The sequence below is a fragment of the Typha angustifolia genome, chromosome 13 (assembly GCF_048772165.1).
Source record: "Typha angustifolia cultivar Huaian chromosome 13, ASM4877216v1, whole genome shotgun sequence".
Taxonomy (NCBI): Eukaryota; Viridiplantae; Streptophyta; class Magnoliopsida; order Poales; family Typhaceae; genus Typha; species Typha angustifolia.
This window is the reverse complement of record NC_133251.1, coordinates 14,745,746-14,768,762: the sequence shown is the minus strand read 5'-3', so window position 1 is coordinate 14,768,762 and position 23,017 is coordinate 14,745,746. Positions and strand designations below refer to the sequence as shown.

The window sequence follows — 23,017 nt, the reverse complement described above, 5'->3', positions numbered from 1 at the left end:
GTGCTTGATTGGGTCGAGTTCTATTCAAGCTTGAATTCATTAATTTCAATTTGAGCCTATTTTGAGCCACTTGATAAGTAACCTCAAACATATTTCAAATCAAGCCCGAAGTAATCTTGAACCAAACTTGAATAGAATCTTGATTGTCTATATGTTGCAAAATCAAATAAAAGATGTAATTAAATTAATTTTTACTTAATAGAAATAATTCCAGTTAAACCTTCTGGACTATACTGTTTCACATACTTAAATTTTTTTATTATTCACACACCTCCTGAATTAAGAAAAATATTTATATATACCCCTTTAATAAAAAAAATACCTAAACCAAATAGCTTTTTGAATTAGGAGATGTATTTGATTAAAAAAATGTTTTAGAAGTATATATTGAAAATAATAATAGTTCAAGAAGTCAAGTAAAATTATCTCTATTTAATATATATATATATATATATATATATTATTTACATATAAATTGAGTGCTTGGAATTACTGTGAAACCACTGTATAGGCTTGGAAAGGGGTTAAGAATTCACAATACTTGATCAATATCTCAGGCATTCGATTCATGGAAAGAGTTTGAACAGGTTGCTTTTTCTCTCATGAAAATAAATAAAAGAAACTGTAAATGTACAGGTACACCAAAGGATATCAATCTAACAAAATTCCAATCCTCATCCAGACAGGATAGTTAACAAACACATTGGTCGCTTGATTCCAAGGATACTCCAAGTTAAGAATAAAGCTTTATTAAACCACCAAAAAAATTGGGTGTAAAAGAAGGAACAAAGAAAAGAAAAAGTCAGCTGTTGTAGCACTCTGAATGGAATGGGATGGGAATCTTTTGGATCAAACTATAACTATGTACAAGAATGTTCCATCATCATATGACTGGATTCTACTAAGCGAACATAATTACAAAAGCTATACTTCCGTTAAATGGCCGGATCACAGCGAAACTCAAAATACTGGCCTTACATCTGCTGGCTAAGCAGAGCCGTAACCCCCAAATAAAGTGCAAATGAATCTAGCCAAGTGAAGTGACTGCTTTACACAACCATGTAGTACATTAGATATCAGTCAAAAATCCACCAGCCTTACAAAGACTGGTGTTCATACCATAAAAAGATATCTGAGATCTTCAACTGTGAGCCGGGTAGCATGGCCACCGGATTGTTCACCGAAAGCGGATGAAACCATCTTTCTCTTTTCCTCCTGCAAGAAAAAAAACTAGTTCTCTTTAGGTGATGTGAATTATATATAGTTTGTCATAACAAAATAATGCGACATAGAGTTCGGCCTCAAACAGTCATCTCACCCACATTCACTTGAAAGACAAGATGAAGGTAAAATTAATGACAGTAAAGAAAAAATGTTAGAAGGAAAGAATGTTATTTGAAATTGTAAACTGTATTGACTGGCGACAGGTTCTCTACAGTAGTTAATGTCCTCTAAGCAGATGTCGCAGTCATGAAAATACTAGAACTATTTTGTAAATACTGTCCAATGCAGTACCTGCAAAGCTAAAATACGGTCTTCCACTGTATCTTGTATAGTTAGACGGGAAACAGTGACAGGACGAGTCTGCCCAATTCTATGTGCTCGATCAACAGCTTGATCTTCAGCATAGGGATTCCACCAAAGATCAAGAAGAATTACATGGCAAGCTGCAACCATGTTCAAACCAAGATTGCCTGCTTTTAGCGACATGATCATAACTCTTACCTGAAAAGAATATATCAAAAATTATCATTAAAATGGAATTTCTCAAAAAGAAAAAAAGGACAAAAAAAGCAGGTAAATGATACAAAAGATTCTCAAGAAAAGGACCTCCGGATCAGTGTTGAAATCTTTCACGGCTCTATCTCTTGAATTAAGGGACATTGTCCCATCAAGTCTCCTATATTGTATAAGAGAGCTATTAAGTGAAAGCTCAAGCAAGTCCAGCATGCTAGTCCACTGCGAGAAGACAATTGCTTTGACTGGAATTTCTGTAGTTAAACTCAATTGCTGACAGCTGTTATTTATTGCATCCAAACCAGAATCAGAACCATCTGCAGTAAGATTGTGTGTTCGAAGAGGAAGGGAGTCCTCTCTGCTGCATTCTTTAGGATCAATGTGGGGATACGTATTACAGATTGAGTTCAGAATATCAATAGCTGCTCGGATTTTAGATGAAATATAACTGCTCTGATCTATTGATGATTCTTCACTATATGCAGAACTTGTCGTAGCATTAGAATCCAAATTGTCCGAGATGCAGCTTCTTAATGTAGCTTGTGAGAAAACTGAATCAGTACTGAGTATATCTCTACAACCACTTGCAGGACAAAGATTCTCATCGGCAGTTAACCTTCCAAATACACACTGGTAGCAGAAAACATGACCACACAATGTCACAACAGCATCCTCAGGTCGGTCCTGTAAAGGTAGCACAATTGGCAGTTAGCAGGATTATTGCATGAGGAGGCCTCTTTGAGACTCCGAGATGGATAGCAGATACAAAATGAATATGGCAACGCAGAACAAACTTGAGGAATTAAAAGCAAACTATTTACCCAGAGAAAATAATGAAGACCAAATCAACATACGAGCATGACATCATCAGAAAGATAATATATAAAGTGGCAGTGTTTCTAAATTACATCAGAAAGGCAAAGCATACAAACTCTTTGCACCAAAAATATCTGTTTGCTCAAGTCCTGTAAGCATATGGAACAAAATGACACCCAACAAATGATAAAAGTTCAATTCTGTCTTATGGTTGTTAAAAAAATTATATAAAAATTACCAGAATTAAAATAGTGAAACAAGTGTTTAAAGCACGAATCATGCTGTCTAGCCTAATGCTTTTAAGGGGTATATGTGCACATGCAGAATTTAGAAGCGTATATACACAAATAAATAAAAATTGTGGAGGTATATACACAAAGAACCAAACTTCAGATAAATTCTAACCAATAATCTTGCTTTTGCAAAGAAAACATAAAGCTAACATACAAGTTAGGTATTAGATAATCATCAGATAATTGTATTAGTGCTTCTGACGAAGTCACAACTCACAAGTAGAAGTAATTAAGAATGTATCCAGCTGATGAACAACTTAACACCTCCTGATTATCTACCAGAACTTACAGTAGAAGTCCCTAAATTTTTTATTTAACAGTGGAATATCTAATGAATGCATTATCACCAACATCTCGTGTGGTGAACTATAAGCAAGTGTTTGCAACATTAGATGGCTTACACTGCATATACAACAAATTGCTGATGAACCTTCCAATTGATTTAGCATATCAACGAGCGTTTTCCTAGGAAGTTGTCTCGCCATTTCCAGTGAATCTCTTCCAACATTATCTGATTGATATCCTTTAGCAAGAAGTGGATGATCACAAGCCTGCCTAAGGCGCAAAAGCAACAGTAGAATATTTGCATAGTTTTGCTTGACAGTCCCAGCAGCAGCATATTCCTGCAATCAGAACTTACAAAATCACAAATGATCTGGCGATTTCAACTCAAATGAGTACATCTAATTTCATGGAAAACTAGCAGCCTGTTGCTCACAATGCCAAAAGCAGTACAAATTTTTTAAAAAGTCTATTTATCTTAAAGTATCAATAGTATTGCAGATTGCTCGAAGATCCTTCACCAGTACTGAACACAAAGGAGAAATAAATTCATCAAACATCCAATCATTTTTCTAGAGTCACTGAGAGCCACAGAAAACTGTCTACATGATTAATGCGATTATTCGTTTTGATTGACCATACTGCTATAAATCAAACAACGCGTTGACATATTCGAAGAACTGTGATAGTATAAGCTTCATATTGTCACACAAGGAGAAGGGATAGTATACATAGGTGTTACGAAATAAGATCCCCAAACTATCTAACCAAATTTTCCTTCCGTAAAACATTGGATCACTCCAAGCACAAATTAGGCTTTCAGGGAACCCATACCCTTTTTGTTTCTTCTTTTGTTTCTTTTCTTTTTTCTTTTTGAAAGAAAGCTAACACTCTTGTTCATTCAGGATCCAGTTTCCTTTCACATATGCAAGATAAAAGGCCAAAGCATTACAATAGTAATACTTACCTTTGAAAATACTTATAATGAAAGCAAAGAGAATAGATCTACAATTTCACATGATACGTTCTGATTTTCCACAGAATCTACTGTAAAGCAAAAGAAGATGAAAATAATAAAATGGAACAGCATTTTAAATAGTAACAACTGCTATACAGTAGACAAGTTCAAAATAAAATAATGAAACAAATTCTACAAATACGTAGACATTACTATTGATTTCATCTCTCTTTTTAGGGCAATTGATATTTAACACCCTATCTTCCCACGTATTTGCTGTTTACAACATGCATTTAAAATATTTGCAAATCACACCCTGGGTTAGGTTAAGACTAACACTATTTGAGCATATGGGATTAAAAAAAAATTCCATCTAGCTTAAACTATTTCTTTACTAAAATAATTAAATGTCATTCTTCTAGGGCATATTGGCAGGATGATACTCCTCCATTGACCAAAATCTTAAAGCCAGAAGAGGAAGGAAATTGGGGGCTCTCAAATCTCAACCCTTTCTTCTCCTCTACCCTATTAGCTTTCAACCTATTTTCCCCCCTATTGTTTATTAGAAAATTGCATCATGTTTGAAGTTCTCAAGTTTAGGTTGTAAAAGAGATGAAGTTAGTGGTCTGACGGTGGGCTTTAGTATGGGTAAGAGTATATTAGTAATGTCCTTCATGTAGTGATGGATCTAATAACAAGGTGTATTCTACAAATATTAGGCAAAGATGCAGGGTGCGATTTGCAAATATTGAAAATACAGAGTGTAAACTGCAAATACGTCAAGAGGTGTTAAATGCAAATTTCTCTTTTTCTTAAGTGTTTAAAGCAAGGAATGACATGTGAAGTAGGACAACCTAGGGGCAAACCCAGCATGCACGTCATCCGTCATGAAGCTATCATATGCAAAAAATTAAGACCTAAACCTTATGAATGTAATATACATGGATATAAAATAAGGGAAAATGAGATTCAGCAATAAATTTGTTGCCAAAATATACTTTACTCTAATCTAAGTTGCATCCATATCACAGTTTATATAGGCTTAGCTCAACAAGTCTAGTGCTTCTTTCTCTGTTTTTGGCCGTACAATTGGCTCGGCTCAGACCTGATGCTAATTTGGCTCTGCCTGGGACAAAGTTCAGCCTGATATAAGCCTGATTTTTGGCCTAGGTAACCAGATGAAGATGAATATGGAGAAATGGCAAATACACAACCTGCTTGAAATTGGTTATTAGCAACAATATATGCACTGGAGTCACATATTACTTCTGGTTAAAAATCTCCTTTATCATGCTTACCGGTCACCTAAAACAACAAACCGAATTGTTGCATTGAACACTAATTTATTGGGTAAGACTAGTTAAACAAATATATCAGAAGTTAAAAATTAAAGCCAAAGAGGAAAGGAAAAGTAATCCGATTATTCTGCTTCATTTCCTACTGAAATATGAATGGCACAATCATCCAGTACATTAAAGAAAATGTGATGTAATACATGAAAAGATATCAGTTAAAACACAAGCAGAATATTATGATCCTTAAAATAGCCGGCATATAGAAGCATCTAAGCGTCATTTGGCTCAGTAAATATATACAAGAATCAGATACAGATGATAGCCAATTCAATTGAAACAGAAGAGATGCCAGCTGAACTACCTTGAACTGTTGGCGTGAATGTGCTTCCAGCTTCATATAAAAAGCCCGTTCCTCCGTGGAGAATTCTACTTTTTCCAGACAAATTGATTTCGGAGGTAAGTTGATGATTGGTTCTCCATCAATTAATGTGTCTATAATAAATAGTTGAAATACAGATCAGCATAAGGAACCAAGATTACCCAGTGGCACAACCACCAATTCCATAGTTTCATGTTACCAAGAACAAAGATAAGACATCATGAAACAAATTACACTAATTTTCTTCAGGAAAGTATGATAAATGGCTTAAAGAAAAATCAAAGCAAAAGCAATACCATGTCACAAAACAAATCAGGACTATAATAACATACAGATTCATCATTTTACCATATATCATGGTGGTTCAATACTTCAATCATATAATGAACTTACGCAGATAATATTGACTTTAGAATTATTTGTTTGTGCATACTTGATGCCTCAATAAGGTGAAGATTTGACAACCAAACTCCCTAAATCAACACTCCATCTAATCCATCAATTCATAAAGCACAGATTGTACTTATAGTTTCCCATTCATAAACTTCAATACATTTGTCTTTAAAGGCTTAAAAATAAAACCAATAAAGGCCAGTAGCATGGGCGAGTTACCACCCTCTGATTGGTATCCAAAACTTGCATCATTAAATAATTCATTGTCAACACTCCAACTTTCCTCCATAACTTTATAAGGCTTCCATTAATAACGTTATCACTATAATCTCTTTCTATCTGATATACTCCGGATAAGGCATACCAACAATAGTTGACATAATTTCAGAAGAATGCCTTTGTTGTGTGGGCTGTGTGGCTTACATCAGAATCTCATGTCAAAACATAAACACAGACATCAGACTTGTACAGAGAAAGATGATCTAGTTTTCAGCCCACCTTTTCTTTTCTTTTTTTTGTGGAATTTCGTGTATGTTCTTAATTCTATGAACAGAAAAAACAATCTCATCAGTTTGGCCTACATTATCAAGTCAGCAAAATATATATATATATATATATATATATATTTGTCGAGTCATTCTTCTTTGAGTTAGTTATTTGAATCTGTTGGTTTCCAGAAGCACTTGATTTGACAAAATCCCATACACTAAATCTAGATAAAGGAAGGAAAAGGATCCACGTAATGCACCCCCAAGTAAATGGATTGTTTATTTGGTTTCCAATGGGTAGTTGATAGGATGGGCTATTAGATATTACACCTCTTCTTTTGTGTGTACACACTTTTGACGGCCGAATGAGGGTGAAACTATGATCAAACAACGGTCCAGATGTGGTTGCAAATTGCTCCCCTTCCAATGAGAAAGAAAGAGTACCTATTGCTGCCTGGGCTGTGAGGGCTCTCAATCACATGGATACTTCAATGAGCTCATCAGTGCTTATGATGATTCGATTGCTTACACCGGCTACTGGTTGAGTTGCATTAATTGATTAACCTGCCTTTTGACTTCCTTATAGAACAAATTTTGCCCTATATGTGCAAATCGAATTTGGATGGATCTTCTCCCAGAGTAGACCACTAACTTTCCAATAGCAAACGAGTGTAGCTCAGGCAGAGGCAATGGGTGGCCTTCGAGATCTGCAGAGGAACTTTCAGGACAGCCATTCAAAATCTTAGGAAAAGACTTGATTTTTTATCTCATGTCTGTGCATACTGGAGGCATGCACCAAACTCAACAAATTACTACGATATCCATTCTTGGATTTATTTCATCTATTCCATGACCGGACATTATTTAGGTAGTCATGGTAGCCTCTACCTCAGCTGTTGGACCTTGAGCACCTCTGTTTTTTCAAGGTACAGTTATGACTGGGAGATAGAAAGACTCACTGGAGTAAACCACATCTTCATTCCAGATGGCCAACTGATGCATTCGACCCTGCGACATCATCAATGTGGGGAATTTTCTCCAATGGGCGAAAGCCTGATGGAGCAGTGACGTTGGCATTTACCCAAGGCACTGATAATTAGAGTCTCTGATAAATCTGGGAAAGAAATGCGTCAAAGTGACTTGGAGCTCCTAAATTCCATAACACTAGAGCATTGCAATATGTTCCTCCAAGGTCAAGGTGAATGGGAAAAGTATTTCTTTCTCCTGAGTTTAAGGCCAGAGCAAAACCATACGGACTCCCGCACAAAAGTTTGTGTTACCAAGAGTTGCTTTTAAAGGCCCTATTTTTTATTTGTTATTTGATTTTTCTGTGTCTAATGCAGATACCAGATTTTTCTTCGGCTTCGGTCAAGCCTACCTACACCTGTATCGAACCCTTTCCTTTTGTTGCCAGCGCTTTTCCAGGCCGAGCCAGAATTCATCATTTGAACTTGGCAGGCAAAGCCCGAAGGATGACCACTATCCCCTCGAGCATTGCTTCTTTGATTACAGCAACAATAAGGTCACCAAAATGAGCAATTGGAAGATGAGTGCACATCAGGGAATCCGCCCAACTGAATGAAGCCTTTCCTTCCCCATGAAGGGCTTCTGTTTGCCCAGAAATACTCCTAAGACAAAGATGCCCTCCCGGAAGCCGCATGCCCTATTAAGTCCTAACTGCGGAGAGTACAACTTAAGGATAGGTTGATTATGTTGTTGTAGGCATAACCGATGCAGTTGGCTCAAAACGGAGTAGCCGTTTTGGTTCCATGACAACTTCACAAACAGATGTATTTTTTCGGAGCTCTACTTCAAGAATCCATTACATCAATTATCACCTCTCTTTTTAATGATAAAAAAGGGCTGCATGAGACTCCTGCTTATGCAGATTTAGGGAGGGGAACATATGGAGCCTTACCTTAATATCTGAGTAGCTTGTTTCCAAGACTTGAAGCCGTGATTTAACAATAAAGGATGGTTAATTATTTGTAATATCACTTGTCAGCTGGGACTGAAATGATATGGATCAGACCCAAACCTGATCGTGAAATAGAATGCCCAACCGGACTGATCTGATGATCAAAGCGGTCAACCAATAATAAATCCAACATGACCACCAATTCAATTTAATCTATGTTTAACCAGTTTCATCTCAAAACAATATTTATCTAGTTTTTCAACATATATATAGATGAACAGTAACATGGAAGATCTATGTCTCTACAAAGAACAGTGTTACGAACCAAGTCTGGACCGATCTAAACGTAAAAAAATTATAATATCTTATGGGTGGTAGCCTCATGAGTTAAAGTTTTTTTCACGTAAAACCGAGATCGAGGTGAAAAGTTAAAAATAAAAAAGTGGAGAAAGGTCTGAACTTAACAGATTTGTAAATATCTATCATTGCAGTGGTCATCGGACGGTGGCGAGCAGCCAAGGTTCGTGATGGACGGCCATAAGAATGGCTCGTGGAGAAAAATGGTGACTAAGATTTGAAAAGAGAAAATACGCGGTAATAGAGGTGATAATAAAAAATTAATTTACTTTTACTCCTAGTTTACTCTTATGATTGCTCCTACGCTATTCTTACTCTTACTCCTAAGATAAACTAAAGCTAAAACATAATTTACAATTCTTCAATAGATGATGAAATAAAGGAGTTCAACTCCTTTATATATAGAGATCGGGTGCAATAAGTCATATTAGAAATAGCCCTAAAGAATTACACGATTCAAACTAGAATTTGTCTTAAATATTTACATGACTTAATTAGATTTGCTTTAAGGACTTACATAAAAGATAGGAATGAATTAATTAAAAGATAAATAAATTTGATCCATCGAGCACAATGTCCTTATGATATAATCCAACCCGACTCAGTTCGCATCAATCCACCATGCTTTTAAATACATTGTCCTCAAGGTGTCCACGGTGATTTTCATACCTTTGCGTGAGTCTCAACTGCCACATAAAAGAAGGCCCCATGGTGGGTTTTGCTCTAGAGCCCACTTGTTTGAAACATAGTCTACCCTAGTCACAGGTGGCTCAGGCCAAATCCTAGCCATAGGTGGTTCGAGCTAAGGTCTTAGTACATGTGGTTTAGACCACGGCTTAGATGCGAAAGATCCCAACAAGTGATTGGTTATAATAGTTGGGGAATGGGGATAGTGGGGCCTAGATCGCCACCAATGGAAAGCAAGGGTTTTCGATCCTAGCTTCCACCATGGGTGGGGAAGACGACGTCACGCTGGGGGCTACTCCGATGTTGCTACGACGGAGCGCTCAGTCTACAAGAATAGAGGGTGCTCGATCGCAGCCAAAAGAGTGGTGGTTGCTGCGGTTTGGATAGTCTTCACGATTTCACCATTATTAGTGTTTGAAGGTGGAGGTGGCGGCTGTTCTGCGGTGCCCAACAACGACGGCAGCGTAGGGTAGTGGTACTAGATCAAGATACTTGCCGTCAAGGCTTGGATCAAGTCCTTGTAGGGGTTTGCATCTCTTTCAAGCTCTCCTTTAAATCGGCTGAATGTTCTTTGAATAACGCCTTTGCCCATGCTTCGATGGTGGCTGTTAGTGGTGGTAGCGTCGGAGAAGACTAGTCGGTATGGAAATGAGTTCTTGACCCTCCATGGCAGCAATCTCCCTCGAATGTGTTTTAAATCGTGTGTTTACCAACAACCGAGAAACGGTGGCTGTGATACCACTGTTATGAAGTATATCTCGACCAATCTTGACCTAAAGAAATTATGATATTTTTATGCTGATAGCCTCATGAGTTAGAGTTCTAATAACTTTGACTTCACGTGAACCTAAGATTGGAGTAAAAAAATCAAAAATAAAATATTGAAGAAATGCCATAATTTGATAGATTTGTAAATATCCAATATTTTGACGATCGTTGGAGATTGGCAGATGACCAAGGGTGATGAAGGGTGGTGAAGGGCAACCGTAAGGTTGGATGGCTCGTGGAAGAAGATGGTGGCTAGGTTTTCAAAAGAGAAGATGGGTAGTAATAAAAGTGATGATGAAAATTTAATTTATTTCTGCTCTTACTTTACTCTTATGACTACTTTTATGCTACTCTTACTCCTAAGATGGACTAAGGCTAAAACATAATTCACAATTCTTCAATAGAAGATTAAACAAAGGAGCCCAACCCCTATATATATAGAAGTCAGATATAAAGTCCTACTAAGACTAGCCCAACACACCCCCGTGCCAAGCCATGCCGACCGATCAATTTATCAGTTGATTTGATAATGATTGATGGAAATAGAAAAATATTTTTAAAAAAAAAATTCACATGGCACATTGTCCAGCACAGGTGCATGCTGACCAACACGGGTGCCGTGTCGGCCAATTATGACACCATGTGGAACCCTTTTAAAAAAAAGATTATATTTTCATCAATTATTATTAAATCAACTGATCAATTGATCATTTAGAAAGTTTAGATAAAATTAATGATGAAACTCAATCTATATGTAGCAAGACATCAGAAGAGAGATGCTCATCATATCAATCACATCCACCAGTGTCATAATACCCTTATTATACTCCATATCTATAATCTGTATATACTTATGGTGTGTCTATGCCAGTGTCTGGTTGGTTCTGTGTATATTCAATATTCATATCATATCGGAGAAAAATTATAAAATTCTTATTTATATCTATATGAGACGTTACAATGAGCAATACTATCAGTGGATGAGTTTTGAAGAACATCAACAATATTTAATGCAACATTCTCGTGTTATTCTTATGCTGATAAATGAAATCTTTGATCCTCCTCGTCATTTTACGTTCAACTAGATATTAAATTATTGAACTATTATTAATATTATGTGTTCAACTATATTATGAATTGTTCGATCATTTAATGTTATTTTTAATGAATGTATTCATCGTATTATATGTTGAATAATATTTATATTTAATTGTTGCCTTATCTTTAGTAAAACAGGACATTTACAAAAATAATCTAAAAATTAAACACTATAATGTAGATTTTAGTATATATTTAAACCAAAAACTAAAAGTTGGCATACAAAGACTCAAAAATATATCTAAAATATCCTAAAATATTTATTAAAAATATTATAAATACATGCCATTGTCACATAGGGCATACCTCAGCATGCCCCGAGCTGATGGTGGCACGTCACGTTCCACTGGCACGACCATCATTGATTTCAATACAATCACATAATCTTTAATTATTCCCAAGATTACTACACATGGCAGGCTAATAATTATTTATACTACTCAGGGAATCTCATGTGAACTCATTCCGGATGTTCTAATAAAAGGTAAAACATAAAAAAGACACTTGCAGCAGCTAAAGAAACATAACAAAGGCTCAAATATAAGTGGAGATACCTTTTGTGCGACGAAGAAGCACAGTCCTGAGAACAGCTTGAAGTTTTTTATACCCAATAGTCGCATTTCTAGATATTGGATATTTTATTGATGCACAAAAGGAACTATATACAGCATAAGGGTCATATTTCAAGAACCGGAAATAGCTGTATAAATCATCAATTGCATTTTGTATAGGTGTTCCTGACAAGCACCATCTCCTTTTGGCTCTAAGCCCACAGCATGCCTTAGCCACCTGAGTTCTGTGATTCTTAATTGTCTGAGCTTCATCTAGCACAACCCTGAACCATCGAACCCTGGCAAGTGGACCACTGTTGTAATCAAAATTGGAGTCCTTAAGTTTCTTCCCTTTTTTCTTCGCCTTGCTGTGGGAATTGGACACTGGCTTCCTTTTTTTGTTGGGTGAAAATTCTGAACATAATCCATACTTATCAAGGTTTTTATGCTCTGCCTCGTCATCGGCAGCTGTAGCTTGTTTTGGTACTTCATTAGTTACAATTGTATATGTCGTAACAACCACATCATATTTTGCCAGATCACTTGGATTTTTGGTCCGTGAGCCTCCATGATAAACTAAAACAGATAAACGACCACTCTCAGTGACTTTCTCCCCCAACTCACAAGCCCACTGCTTAAGAACACTAGCTGGGCAGACAACCAGTGTACCTGCTGCTGGCTTTGTCATGTGGGAACTAGCCACAGTCTCCCGTTTAGGTTCATTTTTCACTGTTTGCTTTCTTTTATCCACCTCACTAGTTTCTGGTTCCTCCTTGGATTCATTTTTCACCATTTCCTTTGTTTTATCCACTACACTATCTCCATCATCATCCTCATCTAAATTGAATGCTTCAGGTTTTACATGATTTGAATCACCAGAAGTAAATTTTGACTGCTGAGCCCTCTGCTTCTGAATAAGGGCAATCATTGAAATTGTCTTGCCAAGGCCCTGTAAGAAAAATATTAAATGCCTAAAGTCTGATAAGATGACCAATGCCGGAAGTGTGTATATATCAAATATGTTTGTGTGTGTGTATATATGAAAATCACGTTGAGTAACCTGATCATCTGCAAGAATTCCACCAGCACAATGCACGCTTTTCTCCTTTTGTACCATCCAAGCTAAGGCTATTTTCTTTAAAAATGAAATGTGTGTACTAAGTAACAGACGTTTGTCATAAAATCATAAGAACGCATTTTTAAACATTCAAGCAGATGAATGTACCTGGTGCTTCAAAAGAAAAACAGATAAGAGTCCCTCAGGCAAATCATCTTCTAACTTTGGCTGTCCAAGATTCTGCCCAAAAAAAAGGAAAAAAAATATATGATCTAGATATGAACTATGATCAATGAAAACAACTTCATTGAAGGCAGCAGTATATACCTACTGTTAAGATTCACTAAAGGATCAGCAACGAGACATTCCATTAACTTCGACAATTTATTTGGATAAAAAGGGATAATAAATTCTACATTAAGGTAAGAAAATTTTCTTTCTATCTAAAAAAGTTGTACTAATTCATAGATATCCAATTGAATTGATACACCATTAAATCGGTATCATTACCAAAATGTAACATAGCATATGCGTACGTACAAAGAGGCAACTGGCAGATATTTCCTCATGATAAAAGCACTTGCAAAGGTTAGTTTCAAAAAATAGTATTAGGCTAACCAAATATGGTTCCACCAGTGTATAAAATAAAGGCCCTCTTTTGAAAAGCATTTACTACTTGTCCGTTTTATATGGACATATCTTATTTTATTCATTAAAAAATGGAGGAATAGCACGTAAACATTATACTAACACATAAATACTGGAAGTATACTAGAAAATAAAAGCAGTATGGCCTTCTAACTTTTATTGTCCCTCTAACAAATATTTTACACGGAAAATTATGACTCATGTCTTCTATAAAAATCAATACTAACTTGGAGTCTATAACAAGATTAGTATCTGTCTATGCAATGCAAAGTATGGTTATGGGGGGCTTATTCTAAAAGATATGATTATGGGGGGCTTATTGTAAGAGAAACACACTTTCTAGCAAGGTTTGAAAAATCGGGATCGGCATTCCAAAAAAACGATACGTATCAGCCAGATCAGCCTTATCGATCGCCTGGATCGGATTGGACTTTTAATTACATAAAATTCTAAATATTATTTAAAAATGCATGAAAACTTTTAAAAATTTAGAAAAAAATTAACCAAAAACTAAGAAGAAAAAAAATATGGTGCAATAAAAATTGAAAAAAAGAAGAGATTAGAAAGAGCGTGAGTGGAAGAAAATCAAAAAAGAAAAACCATGATGCAGTGAAGAAGAAGAAGAAGAAGAAAAAGAAGAAGAAGAAGAAGAAGAAGAAGAAGAAGAAGAAAAAGAGAAGAAAAAAAGGAGAGAGTGGAAGAAATAAAAAAACCGAGAAAGAAATAAAAAAATTATATATCAGAGTTTGTCGGAGCTTGTCAAAGTTCACTGGAGCTAGATCTCTCCATAAGAAAAACAATAATTATATGTAAAGAGAGAAAAAAAGAAAAAAAAGTAAGAGAGAGAGTGAAAAGAAAAGGTGAAAGAGAGAAAGAGTTTGAATTAGACCCGGATCAGAATCGGGTTCGGCCGATTCAGCAAACCATGCTTTCTACTTTCTACACCACTTTGCAACAAAACTGGCCCTAAGAGTATTAGTGAATGCAAGTTTGCATGATCAAGCCTATCAAGCTAAAACCCAATTAATTAGAAATCTAGCCGGCTTGTCTTATGGGAAAAGGCCTTCACTAATTAACATCCAATAATATGTAGAACTCACAAAATGACCTACACCAAGAAGCCTGTAGGAAAAGTATAGATCCAAGAAGATACATAAAAACAGACCTGGTAATTTAAGTAAAAATGAACCTCCTAAATAAATGGCTTAGAAAAGTTAAAAAAACAAGTTAACAAGACAGGCTTTGCATTCGGATCATTTAACAGGAAGCAAACACGAACTCACATTGTTTAAACTTTTAATCGTCATGATAAGAGATAACAGCAAAAATGAAAATCAGTGTAAGTAGAACAAATAATGTAAACCTGCACCAGAAAATCCATTAATGGTAACCTTCCACACAAAAAGCATCCAGGGTGCATTTCCAAAAATTAGTTTCTCCCAGACAGATCTATTCAAAAGTATGCCTTGCCATTCTTACCCAAAAAAGTATTTAATACATTAACTGGATCATGTTCATTCACATGCAGATTATTTTGTTTTGTCAACGACACAGACAGAATTATTAATCAGAAATAAATGCTTAAGTTCAGTATATTGATGGTACCATAGTCATAAAGCACAGTACATATGCACTGCTATCTAACCATTGACTTACAGCATGAACTTGTGCAAGAAGGCAATTGATGCCAAAATCTCTTGAAAAAGGAAAGTGAAGTAAAGTAACTACAGATTCATTAGCCAAAGTTTTACCTGCAACGCTTCCTGATAAATCACCCTCTCATCATAATCAATATGCTTATCTTCTCCTAGGATTGCTCTGCTTTGTGGATCAGTGCTACCAGCTAACTGCAAACCATTAGCAGATTTCCCAGATGTTACAGATGTAGGGAGAACTCGGAATGCACTAGCATTTCCATATACATGAATTTCATCTGCAAAAAGGAAAAAAAAGACAATATTCCTCTTAATCTCAGCTTAAGTAGCAATCCGCATTTTACTTGCTACATAATTACCAAATTGTCACAGGATAACTAAAATTACCATCACTGCTTTCAGTTGAAGCTTTATATGGTTTTCGGTGCGGGTGCATGGATGAAGAAAACGGAAATTTTTGGACTCCATTAGCCGATTTTGCTCCAGACGTGGTTGACTTCACATGAAATTCTCCTTCCCTTCTGGTTTCATCTAAACCTGTAAATTTTCCATTGCCCAATGAGGAAGAAGGGAAATTCTGTACGCTGACAGCTGCATTTGATCCCACATAATTGGAAGAACTTGCAAAAGAATTGCTACTGCGCCTGGAGTCCATTGAAACTTTTGACTGAGTACTACCAACAGTCCTACCATTCATGAATGATAAAGGAAGAATTCTCTGTTTATCTTTATTTTCGTACAAAGAAAATTCATTATTTTTCTTTCCTTTAGTGTCTACCTTAATATCTGAAGTAATAGTTCTTGCAGAATCATGTAGTGTTCCATTATACTCAGGTGCATTTGTTCCCACCCTAAAGCCTATTGATGCTTTTGGTTGAGTATTTTCTACAGCCATACCATTTGTTAATGATGAAGGGATTGAAGGCGGAATCCTCTGTTTACCATTATTCTTGTACATAACAAAATCATTATCTTTCTTTCCTCCGTCAGCTATCTGATGGTGCAGCAGGGTAGTGCTTCCAGAATCATGAACTGTTCCACGAAAATTATGCGCTTGGCTACCCCTTTGGTAACTGCCATCCTGATTTGTTTCATAGCCTCTGTCAGGTCTTAATGGTCTGTGTCCATTTTGCTCAAAATTGGAAGCAGGACCCTCATGGGATACCACAGTATGTTCTAATGAAGGTTTAAAAGCTGTTGAATGAAAGGATAATGGAAGATTCCTTCTTTGACTGGGCGAGGAAGAAGGTCTTGCATTTCTGCCCCATTCAGTAGATATAGCATCTGAGTCAAAATTTGTGCCAGACAAAACACCATTTTCATTTAATTCTGAACCATAGATGTCATATGGTGCAATGCTTGATTCATTTCCTTCTGGATGAATGGGGCTATGATAAGGTATAATGCTTGGCTCACCTTCTCTAGCGTGAGGAAGAGTCTCATAAGTGCTTGGTTCACCAGCTCTAAAAGAAGCTGGACTCATGTCTGGATTCATTGTTGGGGCAAATGACGCGTGGCTAGTAGAAGATGTTCTCTTGGTAACATTCAAGCTAGGATTCACCTGGTGCTTCACATTGGAAAAACTATTCTGGCCAGTTAATCCTTTTGAAGTGGCATCATTGAAGGGTGTACCTATTAGTTCATCATGACCAATTTCAATATCGTCTTCACTATCTGAAGAATCAATCTCAATGATGTCCATATCGGCAACCAATGGATAACTTATCATCTTTTTCAAGGATACTCAGGAAAAGAGTGGCTGTTCAGTTTTCAACCTGTGAAGTATCACAACATACGTATGTACTTTTAATCACCATTGTGAGTTTAGTATCATTTGCCCAGCAGCTTGGGCTGCAAACTAGTACATTTGCTTGCACTTCAGTGTGATCCAAAGCCTATCAATATATAGATAATCTCAATCAGTGACAAACCAGCATATACATTATTTTAGTAAAAGACCGGTTTTTCGAACTGAATCAGCTTAAAATGGTGCCCAATATACCACAAAACAAGAAATATTTCCATTTCTGGACAACGGTAACTTAGAAATAAAACAATTCAAAACAAAAAAAATCAATGAACTTGACAAACAAATACCGACCGATAACAAACTACAAGCTCCAAAGTATGCCCGCTAACTCAGAAAAACTAACATCCGCATCAAGCATGCGAATCATGCAACCAATTAAAGAAATAAAAAGAGTATCTCGATGACGAAAGGACCAAAAGAGCCATCTTCTTCCAAGAAACAAGACTGTACACCAATGCCATCAAGAAACCGTATATAGATGATCACCCGAACGAAAATTTACCGAGGGGAGACTTACTGAATCATTAGAAGGCCTCCAAACGCCGATAGATTCGTCGAGGGTTCGTACAACGCAATTTGGAAGAGAAAAAGGAGAGATTTTTACCGGGGAGTTTCGTGTGGGGGAGGGGGTGGAATCCGTGGAGAAACCCTAATCTTCGACCGAGGGGATTAAATTGGGGAAGTGAGAGAGGAAACGGTCAAATCGAGAAATCATCAAGGAGGACTCGAATTTGTAGAGAAAGAGAGAGAGAGAGAGAGAAAGAGGATGGAATTGGGCTATCGGAGAAGTCTAGTGAGAGAAAGGGGGGTTGGAAATTGGAATCGGCTGGGAGCACGAACAGCACGTGACCAGAGCGCGAGTAGTATTGGTCGATAGTTTTTAAGGCACGTGTTTATTGAATCCTAACGGAGGTGGTTTGTTCAGACCGATGGGATCTGGTGTTTATTCTCTAACAGCAAACAGCAAAGCATATTATAAAATACAATTTACACTGGGGTGCTTATGCAAAAATTCAGAGCATTTTAGTTTTATTTTGTCGCTTAACTCCTTTATAATTGTAACTATATGCCACTGTAGGACTTTCACTAATTTTGATATAAAATGATCAATTTTGTTTTACATCAACTAATTAGAAAATTATTATATTTTTTTCAAAAATTATTTTTGTTCTATGCTACTTTCATCTCAATTTTTCTCACTTTTATATTTTGGACATTGTAAAATTCTGAAAAGAGATAATATAAAGGATAAAACAGTTCAAAAATTATTTTAATATAAATTATTTGTTTGTAAGTTTTGACTAAAAAACTAATAGTGAAAGTTTAGAAAAACAATTTAAAATTTAGCCTAACTATGGAAATTTTCAATGGTAAGATATCTCTTTTTGTAAAAGGCAGGTGTTATGTTGGAAAAAATAAATAAGATAGGGTTGAAAGTATAAATAAAAAACCCAACAACATAAGTTTTGTTTCAAATTTTTAGAAAACTTCCCATTTGTATAATTAAGTTTTTATTTATGAACTCAGGTGGAAAAGAGAGTATCTATCCATTATTAAACATATACCTTTAAGTCTTTGTGTCAATTGGCTATCTAACTATTTTTAAAGAACGTTCTCTCTCTGACTTCCATCATATTCTTCTTCCTTCATTCTCTCTTTCTCCTGATGGAGAGACTATTCCTTTTTTTTAAACTAGGCTTGGAGATACTCACTACCAGGAAGATCAAATTCTACAGCTCTACAGCAAATATAATTTGCATATTGCCATTGAAGAAATGTGTTTAAGATTAATTTCCCTTGTATTAATCAGGCAATACTTGTTGCAATCCAGCAAGATAATGCTTAGAAAGTACACTGGAAGTAGTGTCCAAGATAAATGTTTAACTATACAAGCTTTGTAGGAAAATTAATACATCCTTAGTATTTCTGGAAGCTCGATTACAGAATTTCTTTTTCATGGATGGAATGCTATCCTTTATCATCAGCTCACTTATCTGATGAAACCTAGAAATATATAGTATGCAATTAGCACTGGCAAGGAAGCAAGTGTTCCAAATATCACCCTGCAAAGTTCACCAAAGTATTTAACTTAGAATTATCAGAGAATGTAGCGTAAGAGAAATTTAATGGAAATTATATTAATTTTATTACTGTGAGACTGCTTACGCTGTGCTAAGCACATCAGCATGTACTTCATACTCCTTCGCGAAGATAAATGATGTAATAGATTGAGGTAGTGCAGCCTGCAGGGAAAAGGAAATAAAAATTGAAGTAAAATCTCAAGGCTAGTGAAGTTGCAGCAATTGAATTCAGAATCTGATACCAAAAGAGTTCCTAAGAGATCAGTACTAGCGTAAATAATATGCTACAATTGGTGCAATTCTGGTAGGCAATAGATGTAGTATTAAGAATAGAAAGGTTCAGGAGATATCCCTTTTTCTATCATCCTGAATTCTGAAAAGCATCAGACATTCAAAGTCTGAATCATTTCAGATATCTTTGACTAATTGGATATACATATATATCTCTATATGCTTATTAGTCGATCCTATTCTTTCAGGAAGTTTTTACGGGTAATCAGACTAAGATTATTGTATTTTAAGCAAATAATACAATGACTTAACAAGAGCTGAAGCAAAACTGCATTGCTACTGAAGTCTATACCTGTATGATAGCCAAGCGAAGAACATCTCCGCGAAGTCCAAGAGCCATGGCACCAATAGCAGCGGCCGCAGGTCCTGCAACTAATTTTAATACCATCCCGAACACGGTTAGGAGTGGCCCACAGGCGATGATCTTCTCTTGCAGTGCCATGAACAGACCTAGATGCAGTAAATATATGCAGTTGCTGTCCTCAGTCATACATAGCTAATAATTCCATCTTAGAAAGTTAGTGTCCTCACCCATGCTAAACATTGCCATTCCTGTGCCTGCCCTTGACATGATCAACACTGAACCTTCAATGATGCTCGGCATCTGAAAGCGCCATCTATGCATTAGAAAAACAATTAGGAAAAAGATATAATTTACATGATCATCTTCTGAAATAAATACTGCAGGATTAGTGTCTAGTTAAGTTTACAAAGTTGATAATATATAAGCATCACAATCATTCTCGGTTTTGTTGGTGTTAATTTGTAATCTCCGGGAGTTAAAGTTAAATATGGGCTAAGTTGAACATTATCTGAAATCCATACATGGCATGTACCTGTGTCTTGTAGAAGTTCAAAACTTCTGTCATACAAAGAACCATCCAAAATTTTCTATTTTATTCATCCCCTTAATGAACATGTCTAATTCTCTTCGTTATGGAGCTTCACTTCTAGGATTATAGAATTGGGCTGCTTTAATTGAAAATAATCAGTTAAATTGTTAACTCCTCGGGTCTTTTGGTTTGCAGGAAAATATCCTCTCATAAAACAAAGTACAGGTTTGTTCAAACTTCAAATACCTATTCGCAATGAAGGCCCAAGTGATGCCAAGGATGCCTGCATATACATTCGGATTGAGCGCGAGTTTGAACCGAGCAATCTTCATCAATGATCTAAAAGGCCTACTTACAATCTCAGACTTCTCCTCCACATCGTTGACAGTCGATGATTCGACAAGCATAACCTGACTACCTCCATTGTTGGATTGAGCAGACACTGAAGACAATCCAACTCCTGCCTTCTTAAGCTCGAAGGCGAGCAAGAGCAGTGTAAACCAGGCTATGGCTTGCACTACCGAGAGCTGCACTACAAGGTCCTGCGCCCACTTACCATACATGGCACTCACCAATGGCACGCCGACGACCAAAGTATTAGTGAGCGTCGATAGGGAGAACATTGTAATGGACCAGGAGTAACTGCCTTTGCTACTATACTTCACCCATATAGCCAGTATGATCACTACAACGATCTTAGCAACAGCGTCTGCCAATAAGAAGCGATAGTTCATGGCAAATGGATCAGTATGGAGTGTGAACTCAAAGGTGAGAAATGGTAAGATGAATAAAGTAACTAGACGATTAATTGCGTTGCACTGATCAGCTGTGAAGATCTTCCACCACTTCACTGAGCCAAAACCGAGTCCAAGAGCGACGTAAAGTGGCACCATGGCTATCACCACCTTGTAGACATCCCTCCATGAGATCATCCTTCCTCTCTTCTCTTGCAGTTGAGTATGCTTACTGTTGTTCTCTTAAGTGGCATGGCATATATAGGGGGAGAGCTAGGGAGAGACGTGAACTCATGAAGCAGTAGATTCCATTGGTCTACATACTATTGTTGGCACAAATTAATGTCTTATGTTGCTTTAGACCGGTTTGTTTTCTTTTATTGTTATCAAATGTACAGTTTTAATCAACGTGAACTTCTAAATTATACAATTAATATAAACTCTCTGAATATGCTATCAGAGCACAAAGTTCACCACAACTCAACTAAATTATTTTATTCTTCGACCTTCAAAAGTGAATCTATTCAAAATTTAAGAGTAATGAATAGATCAGGGAATAAAATTCCATCGAACAAAACTATTCATTTGTCTTTCTGAGCATTGTCTCCTGCTTGTCTGAGTTGACAAAGGATGCTTCTAGCTAGTTGCCACCTGGATGGTGCTGATGTCATGATGTCAATCTGAAGTGGAGTTTCTGTGGATTTAGCAGTGAAATCACAATGCAAGAACTGATTCGTGCTGTGATAGTGCCCATCCAAGTCATCTTCGAACAGCTAGTGCTCCAAGAACAGCATGCTTGTCCAGTCACGGAACAAATGTTACTTCTTTGCATAAGAATAAATTTTGATAAAGAGGAGACAAGGAGCACTGATGATATGCACGCCGTAGTTTGTCTCTATATTGTTGAAAGCAGCAATGGAAAAGTGATCACCAGACCTCATGCTTTCTTGTAATCTAGCGGTAAACGAAAATACTATGCCTCATTTGCAAATGAATCATTAGGAAATTAAAACTTTGTGACTCTTAATCATTATAGAGCTTGTAAGTTCGGACCAATGCATGAATGCTGGTCCATCAGTGTTTTTCTTTTTGTCTTTCATTTTTGAAGAAAGTCCAACAAGTAGAATATGATACACAAATAGATTAAAAAAAAAAAGAGATAGTGTGACAATCCTAAATACAATCAAATAATATTAGAAGCATAATATCAAGCATATAGACAACAATCCTATAAATAAGTCTCTTTCTCGACCATGGTTAATAACACCAAAAAAAAGAGCACAATAAGAGATTCACGATCTTAAAAATCTATAATAAAATTGGCCCAAGCAAAATATAGAAACTAAGGCCTTGTTTGATTTGAGATTGAGTAAACTTAATCAAATATAAAAAAAATAAAAAATATTTTTGGTCTATCAAACCGGTTTAGGAATTCATAAACCAATTCAGCAGGAGGATTTTAAATTCAAAACAAATAAGACCTAAAAGGTTAGTCATATAGCTTTTATCAAGATCGCACAAAGACTCGATACATACAAACAAGTATCTGAAGCATACCTAAATTGGGTACTTGTCCTCTTCTAGTTAGAACGGTAAAGATAACATTTTGAGCACAAAAGTACAAAGTGCATGAAATTCTTTTTAAGGTTTGGGAGTCACGGTTGGATCAAATATTCAGAAAAGAAAAGAATAAGTTGATTAGTGGATGTCTGATGTCATTCGAAATGAGTGGTGGAGAAGTAGGATTATATTGGAATTATGGAGATTAGGATTCGAAACCTATATCGATTTCGTTCCTTTTGAGTTGCATAGAGTAAAGTTTAGAAATTAATTTTGCAGTAAAATGAGTATAATCTCGTACAAGATAAATCCATTCCCAATTTGTATA

At 36.2% G+C, this 23,017-nt stretch overlaps 2 protein-coding genes across 5 annotated transcripts; both read right to left on the bottom strand.

Moving 5' to 3' along the window:
• Positions 1-820: 820 nt before the first annotated feature.
• On the bottom strand, positions 821-17,999 carry LOC140773225 (helicase-like transcription factor CHR28). Of its 4 annotated transcripts, none has more exons than XM_073115701.1 (12): positions 17,708-17,991; positions 16,278-17,275; positions 15,768-15,917; positions 15,477-15,658; positions 13,246-13,317; positions 13,081-13,155; positions 12,024-12,969; positions 5,743-5,873; positions 3,248-3,469; positions 1,831-2,421; positions 1,516-1,725; positions 821-1,215 (listed from the first exon to the last, which is right to left on the bottom strand). In XM_073115701.1, exons 2-12 carry the CDS (start codon positions 17,107-17,109, stop codon positions 1,114-1,116), a joined length of 3,513 nt encoding a protein of 1,170 aa, XP_072971802.1. In that variant the 5' UTR covers positions 17,110-17,275; positions 17,708-17,991; the 3' UTR covers positions 821-1,113. The 4 variants fall into 4 exon arrangements, with proteins under 4 accessions (XP_072971802.1, XP_072971803.1, XP_072971800.1 ...); XM_073115702.1 differs by having other exon boundaries at positions 16,323-17,275; XM_073115699.1 differs by having other exon boundaries at positions 15,768-17,275.
• Positions 18,000-18,983: 984 nt separating this feature from the next.
• LOC140774454 (auxin efflux carrier component 5-like) lies at positions 18,984-21,403 on the bottom strand. The gene is made up of 5 exons (XM_073117460.1): positions 20,642-21,403; positions 20,094-20,179; positions 19,855-20,012; positions 19,357-19,433; positions 18,984-19,253 (listed from the first exon to the last, which is right to left on the bottom strand). Exons 1-5 carry the CDS (start codon positions 21,325-21,327, stop codon positions 19,181-19,183), a joined length of 1,080 nt encoding a protein of 359 aa, XP_072973561.1. The 5' UTR covers positions 21,328-21,403; the 3' UTR covers positions 18,984-19,180.
• Positions 21,404-23,017: the final 1,614 nt, after the last annotated feature.

Bases quoted from the DNA above. Each gene is read 5' to 3' on its own strand.
- LOC140773225 (XM_073115699.1), bottom strand. From the start codon at position 17,109: ATGATAAGTTATCCATTGGTTGCCGATATGGACATCATTGAGATTGAT. The intron at 15,659-15,767 runs GTAATTTTAGTT...TCCTTTTTGCAG, and splicing joins TTCAACTGAAAGCAGTGATG to ATGAAATTCATGTATATGGA. The intron at 1,216-1,515 runs GTACTGCATTGG...TTTTTCTTGCAG, and splicing joins ACCGTATTTTAGCTTTGCAG to GAGGAAAAGAGAAAGATGGT.
- LOC140774454 (XM_073117460.1), bottom strand. From the start codon at position 21,327: ATGATCTCATGGAGGGATGTCTACAAGGTGGTGATAGCCATGGTGCCA. The intron at 20,180-20,641 runs GTATTTGAAGTT...TCTAATGCATAG, and splicing joins TGGGCCTTCATTGCGAATAG to ATGGCGCTTTCAGATGCCGA. The intron at 19,434-19,854 runs GTATAGACTTCA...TTTTCCCTGCAG, and splicing joins TTCGCTTGGCTATCATACAG to GCTGCACTACCTCAATCTAT.